This window comes from Arachis ipaensis, chromosome B10 (genome assembly GCF_000816755.2).
Source record: "Arachis ipaensis cultivar K30076 chromosome B10, Araip1.1, whole genome shotgun sequence".
NCBI classification, from domain to species: domain Eukaryota; kingdom Viridiplantae; phylum Streptophyta; class Magnoliopsida; order Fabales; family Fabaceae; genus Arachis; species Arachis ipaensis.
This window is the reverse complement of record NC_029794.2, coordinates 16909695-16917013: the sequence shown is the minus strand read 5'-3', so window position 1 is coordinate 16917013 and position 7319 is coordinate 16909695. Positions and strand designations below refer to the sequence as shown.

The following is a 7319-nucleotide window of genomic DNA, read 5'->3' as shown; positions in this document are numbered from 1 at the left end:
AATTCTCACCGGTTCACGGTTCAACCGGTTCGATCGGGCAGTTCGAACCGATTTTCAGAACATTGGTTACAACCAAGGTTCGAAAAACCTGACCGATCATCAAACCGCTCTAGCTACTGGTTCACTGGTTTATTGGTCCAACCGGTCTAACCAATGGTTCAACTGAAAAAACTGTTTTAAAATAAAATAATAAATAAATTATAAATAAACATCCTAAAATATAATTATAGTATAATATAAATATTAAAATAGTTTTCAAATTTAAAAAACTACATTAAATGTCATCAACCAGATTCATATAATCTTATTAATATACAAACTCAAGTTAAATAGTATAAAGAAATTTCAAATATTAAATGTCAACATAAAAATTTATCAATCATCAAAACCTCAAGATGTTCTTGTGAGTTTTTTTTTTTGGGATAATTATTTAAACATATTATGTAATTATGATTGTGATTTCAACTATTGTGCTAAAGAAACCTTCAAGTAACAAGGATATGCTAATGGTGGTGGTGTCTTCTGAGGCATCAATGTCTCTTCATCCAGCTCCTCCAATTTCTTCAGCTAAAGCCATAACAAAAGGAATGGTACCAGAAAATGAGGTAGTTAATAGATCATCAAATAAGAAGCTTTTTGTTATTACAAGTGAAGATGAATAGGCCAATGCACAAGTTTGAATGTAGCAACTTAACAGAACTTAACAGCAACAAAAGTTAAATACCAGCAACAAATAATCACTCTAAACCCTGAAATCAATAACTATTTCAACAAAAATTCAGAAACATCATACTTAAAAATTAAAAAACGGCAATAGCAGCATAACAAATCCATTTTAATCAACAATTTCAACAACACAAAATCAATGATTTAATTAATTTCAGATTCAGAAATCACAAATCAGAGTATCAGACATTCAAAACACTAAACCTTCACTCAGCAATTACAAACAAAGCCAGCAAAACCAGCACAACCAGTAACTACAAATCAAAGCCATTAGCAAATTTGAACAAAACAATTAGGAGCCATCAGCAAAATCAGCAATTAGAAAACAAAGCCAGCAATTACAAAACACTAAACCTTCACCCAGCAATTACAAACAAAGCTAGCAAAACCAACATAACCAGCAACTACAAATCAAAGCAAAACCAGCAACTACAACACAATGAAAAACAGATATGAAATTAAAAAGAGCCCCACAACACAATGAACAATAACAAGTTAGGAGCCATCAGCAATTAAAAACAGGACCCACAACACAATGATTAACCATGTTCTTAACCTAAAGCAGGAGCCATCAGCAATTAAAAACAGGACCAAAACAGAGTAACAGTTACAATTTTCCAGCATATTAGGTGCTCTGGACCAAAACAGAGTAACAGTTAGAATTACAAAATAGCAAAACACTAAAACAGCAATATTAGCCTATTAGGTGTTCTGGATACAAATCACATAACAGAGACAGTTTCTAGCATTATCAACCAACCCAAACATACATACAAGGAAGACCATAGATACAAGGAATTGAAGAACAAAGAACGAATTTCCACAGCAATCAAAACCATACATACAAGGAAGACCGAAGAACAAAGAACGAAGAATGAAGACTGAAGTCCGAAGAACGAAGACTGAAGACCGAAGAAGAAGAACCAAACTTCAAGCCAAGACCCAAGAAGAATTGAAGCAATATGGATCAAAAATTGAAGAAGCTCAGAGAAGATGAAGACGAGGAGCACTCACCTGGGTTCGAGAAGCCAGCGAAGACGAAGAGACCTGCTGACTTACTGGTTCCTGAGGACTTGGGGACGGCGGCGGCGCTGACGACCTCTGAACGGCGTCGACAGTGGAGGGCTACGGTTCAGGGTTCTTAGGGCTAGGGTTCGGCGACGATGGAGTCCTTGGAGTGAGCTGTGAGGTGATTAGGTGAATCTGAATGAATAAAGAAAAATTGGCTGAAACATTTCTTTGAGTAACATCCAACATTATGTTCCTCTAGATTTAACCGACATACTTGTACAAAACTGAATCCAGGCAAAAAGGTGACTTTTGACCTTTCAAGAAGACTCTGTTTCTGTGCTACCATTGTTTTCTTTAAGAGCCTCAGAATTTTCACTTGCGACTTGCTCCTCTTGCTGTGCTTGCTCAGGCTTTGCAGGTCCCGGACCAGCTTCACCATTCACCATTGATGGTCGCAAAAGTCGGTCACCAAGTTTAAAACCTTTCCTGAATTCTTGGATTATGATGCCATCCTCAAACTCAGTTGAATCCTCGCGCATAATTGCTTCATGTAGCTTTTACAAGTAAATTGCAAATTATAATTTATCAGAAAAAATTATCATGAATATCAATCAGTCTTTCATACCTCTGAAGATCACTACATGAAATATTCAAAGAGACTAACGCATTGCGTTTCATTCAATGAAGTGGCTGATGCAAGCGATTTCAAAGTTCTATAATCTTACAGCAGCCAGCTAAAAATAGTTCTCTAAAAATATGTGTTGAGATTCACATACATAATTTGCTACAATGCTCTCCTTTTTTGGCAATTTTGTCATACAGATTCAGACTCACCAAGTTGGCTCAAAATAATCAAGAATTGCCGAGTTAAAAACGAATCCAGGTCTTCATGAAACCTGAATAAGCTTGATTAAGTGTTTGAAAAAGTTGATTGAATTTCGAGCCAACTGTTTCTGTGCCTGCATCAATCATGTATGACATCATTATGCCAAAATGCAGAAGAAATGATGGGGCCAACAATATACTTCTAAAACATTGAGATAATTTTCATATAAGGAGAAAAGGACTTCAAAATATCAGTGATAATCCAAGGAAGACAAATCATATTGAACAAGTCAAACAGAACTCAATATGTTTGGATTAATGGTAAGTAATGCAGTAGAGGAGAATGGAACACAAGGTTGTGTAATGGAACAGGAAAATAGAGTATTTTTTTTACTTAATTGTTTCAATAAAAAAAATAGGTTCTATCACAAGACACCCAAATCGGGAGGACCCAAAAATTGGAAATTGTAATGGAATCGGGAGGAAATAATTCCATCACTAACCATTCCATCCTACTAAAATTTAAGCAATTCAAACAATGGAAGCTATTAAAATACCTTGGACTCCATTTTCATCTCAAACCAACAAACCAGACAGGATAAGAGCAAAGTGTCCAAATGAAATTGACAAATTACACTGGCAAGTGTATGGGTATTTTTTACTAAACTACTAACACAACTTAAATAAATACTAACTGTTTCAAAACTATCCTACTATTAAAAATTTAAAAAGAAAAAAAGAGGGCAGGAGGAATTCTATTTTTGGACAAAACATTATCACCTACATGATAATAAGATTTTCTCCTCAATTGAAAAGTCAAATTTGTTTGACATCCTGGGAATAAAAATAAAATAAAATAAAATAAACTGATTACCAACTTACCAATGGATCAAAGGGTTTTCCAACTGTCTTAACTGGTTCAACTCCAAGTGCAGTAAGAATTTCCATGAACTGTTTATATATGCTCTGATAGCTGTTGTTTATTTTCTCCTCTCCTTCTGTCTCCACCTTGATCTGAGTTTTTGCTCTCTCAAAATTATCCAATACAGGCAACAAGCTCTCCATAACTTCCCCCTGTGCATTAGTGACCAGAGAAAGGCGATCTCTCTCGGTTCTCTTCCGGAAATTGTCAAAGTCTGCACTAATCCTTAGAATCCTATCCTTCTCTATTGATAACTCTGCAGATAACGAAGCTATCTTCCTTTCAAGACCTATTTTCTCATCTTCAATGGACTTCAAATATGATTCCAGCTCGGCAACTATGGCTTCATTATTATTAGCTACCACTTCTTTGTAAGATTGCAGTAACTCTTGCAAGGGTGAAGATTCCTCACTTTCATCAGCCTCACTAAGCTCATTATGGCCAGCACTGTCCTCTACATCAACAGCACCATCCTGTTACAAGAGTTCACCAGAAAATTGAGCTAGAAGATGGAAAATCAACTAATCCTAAAAACTCTTGACTCATCATTTTCTTTATCCGAGATAATCAAAGTTGCAAATATCAAAGATAGGTATGCATTGTGTGTGATTCTTAGATAAGCTTCTTAAAAGAACAAAACCAGAATATTTTTGTTTTCCTTTTTCAAAATAATCTATCCAACCACAATCTAAAGTTCATAATTTCAGAGTCACAGTTTGCCCAAAATAAATTTGTATTCTGGAACGGTCCAAAATTATAGCTTTCCTCAGGTATCATAAACAATTAAAATAAAACTATCATATATTATCAATTTACCATTGAATATCGCCTCAATTTTATATAGCATCACAAAATGCAAAGTATGATACACACTACTTCAAAGTAAGTCAACATAAAAGTCTCTCATTCCAGTACAGTCCTTATCAAACCAAGAAATTTTGCAATCCAAAATTCAACTAGGTTCCAATTTCACCCAACCACACAAAATTTGAAAGGAAATAAAAAAAGAACTTAAATTTAATTCCAAATTGAAACTCACCTCAAGCTGAAGCTCAGGTTCTTGAACTTGAGGCGAGGCCTCGGTGTCTCCTTCGAAAGCGAAAGGGGCGAACTTCGTGAAGCGCAGGGAAGGAATTGAAGGGAACCGCAAAGTGGTCCTTCTGTGGGTAGCAGTTTGTCTGAAAGAGGGAAAGGCAACGCATGAGGGCTTGGTGGCGGCGGCGGCGGAAGAAGAGGAGGAGCGCGGCGGCAGGATACCTGGCCGGAGAATGGGGGTTCTAAAGACAGTGGCCATTTTGGAGAGGAAAATGAAGATTGAAGAGAGGAAGATAAGGGGAGGGAAGTGAGAAGTGGAACTGTGGAAGGGGAAGTGTTAGCTGTCAGGTGGCGAGTGGGGTAATTACTTTGGAAGACATTGGTGGGTGATAGGGCTCCGTTCGATGGCCACTTGGTATTTCAATCTGACGGTTCACCTGCCTTCGTTTTGCCTTCTGTTTTATTGGAAGAGAAACCTTGAGAAAGATCTGGAAGGATTAATAACTGGTGCTACTCTGCTACAACAATGAACAACAGTGATAGCTAAAATTTAATAAGTAAAAAATAACAAGGTATGTCATTTTAATTTCTTTCTCTCTGTGTCACCCAAGGTTCTGAAAACTGAACCGGTCATCGAACCGTTCTCGTTACTGGTTCACTGGTTCATAGGTTCAACCGGTTCGACCGTGATTGAACCGAAAAAACTGTTTTTATAATAAAATAATAATTAAAATATAAATAAATACATTAAAACATAATTATAGTTTAATATAAACTTTAAAATATCATCCAAAATAAAACCAAAATGTTATGATCTCATTCAAATACAAACTCAAGTCAAATAACAAAAACAACCAACTAAACATAAAATGCCAACATCCAAGTTTGTCATCAATCATATTTATTCATATTCACAATTTTATCACATTCATTTATATTCATAATCCCTTGCCTTATTCAACAGCACAAAAATTGAATTCAGTTAACCATTTATCCACTTGAAATGAAAATGGCAAATAAAACACCTGCTCTGAGAACATCAGCAACAGCATCCTCTGCTGATTTTGCATACTTCTGATATTCATGTGGCCACTACATGTTACTATTTAATATTAGGAAGGGTACTAGTTATGCCCAATAGAATTACTTAGTCTTTCAAGAATATAGATAAGAGACTTTTATCAATGTATTAAAGCTTAAAGGAATTAATGAATTGATATTGAACTTGGTTCAATTTGGAGTTTCTCTCCCTAATTCATAGAAGGAGTTCTAACATTGGTGCTCTCGCTGAGAGGTTTCTTCCATTTTTCATGGGAAAACAAATAACTCAACAATATTCAATGGGAAATATGGTTATGGATGGACACCTGAGGAGCAGAGATTCATAGAGGTGGAAAGAGGTTTGAAAGGGAAAGCTCTAAGATGGTTTCAGTTATGGAAGGCACTCAATCCATTTGCCAATTTGGAAACATTCGAAATTGCTGCTGGAAAATTGAGTGGGAAGAGATTAAAGCTAGACTAAGGCAACAACGGCAACCAAATCTCAGCTATCAACAGAACCAAGACTCGCAGCAACATCAACAGAAATTCAAGAAAAAAGAGAGGCAGAACGAAGAATGAAGACTGAAGTCCGAAGAACGAAGACTGAAGACCGAAGAAGAAGAAGAACCAAACTTCAAGCCAAGACCCAAGAAGAATTGAAGCAATATGGATCAAAAATTGAAGAAGAAGCTCAGAGAAGATGAAGACCAGGAGCACTCACCTGGGTTCGAGAAGCCAGCGAAGACGAAGAGACCTGCTGACTTACTGGTTCCTGAGGACTTGGGGACGGCGGCGGCGCTGACGACCACTGAGCGGCGGCGCTGACGACCTCTGAACGGCGGCGACAATGGAGGGCTACGGTTCGGGGTTCCTAGGGCTAGGGTTCGGCGACGACGGAGTCCTTGGAGTGAGCTGTGAGGTGATTAGGTGAATCTGAATGAATGGGGAAAGGGGGGTTGGAGAACGAGTGTTATCGGGTTTTCTTTTTTTTTTTTTTTTAAAGTAAAGAACGGCATCGCTTTAAGGGAACCGGCCGGTTATCGGTCCGGTCCAACCGGCCGGTTTTTGGACGGTTTTTTTCCAAGCGGCTATAGGAGGAGAACCGAACTGTTTGCGTCGCCGGTTCCCGGTTGAACCAGTCCGATCGGCCGGTCCGGTCCGGTTTTCAGAACCTTGGTGAGAGGTGAGAGTGGAGGTTGAGGCTCGAGAGGAGAGGAGTGGGTGACTAGGGTTCTCTTTTGGTTTTGGCCCTTTCAGCATGCAAAACGCAGCGTTTTGCCTAAATTTAAAAAACCGTCTGGATCACGGTTCGGTTCGACCGACCGGTTTCCGGCCGATTCAGCGGTTCAACTTCGGTTTTTAAAATTGACGGTTTTACTATCTGTCCGAACCGTATTTAACAGCGGTTCCCGATTCGACCAGTTCGACCGGTCTGTTCGAACCGATTTTCAGAATATTACTTTATTATTTTTTCTCTTACTCTTTCTTTTGTCATAGTCCCACCTAATCTGTGTATTTCTCTTCCTTAATCAAGTCCAATTGTGTTGTCAATGCTCATGCTATCATTAAGTTTGATTGTGTCTGCATCATTTCCTTCTTTAGCAGAATTTGTCCTCAAATCTGATACTTTATCATCTACTTCAAAAGGAGACAAATTAAAAATATTTAAAGTAGCATCAACATTATAATCACTAAGAAAATCAATATTTTAAGCATTGTCATTGATTCTCTCTAAGACTTGAAATGGTCCAACTCCCTT

General features: G+C 37.6%; 1 protein-coding gene across 2 annotated transcripts; it reads right to left on the bottom strand.

Moving 5' to 3' along the window:
• Positions 383-5159, bottom strand: LOC107622874 (protein GrpE). Of its 2 annotated transcripts, XM_016324937.2 has the most exons (4): positions 4524-5159; positions 3445-3957; positions 1741-2291; positions 383-567 (listed from the first exon to the last, which is right to left on the bottom strand). In XM_016324937.2, exons 1-3 carry the CDS (start codon positions 4776-4778, stop codon positions 2055-2057), a joined length of 1005 nt encoding a protein of 334 aa, XP_016180423.2. In that variant the 5' UTR covers positions 4779-5159; the 3' UTR covers positions 383-567; positions 1741-2054. The 2 variants fall into 2 exon arrangements, with proteins under 2 accessions (XP_016180423.2, XP_020970025.1); XM_021114366.1 differs by lacking the exons at positions 383-567; positions 1741-2291 and adding an exon at positions 2385-2696 and having other exon boundaries at positions 4524-5031.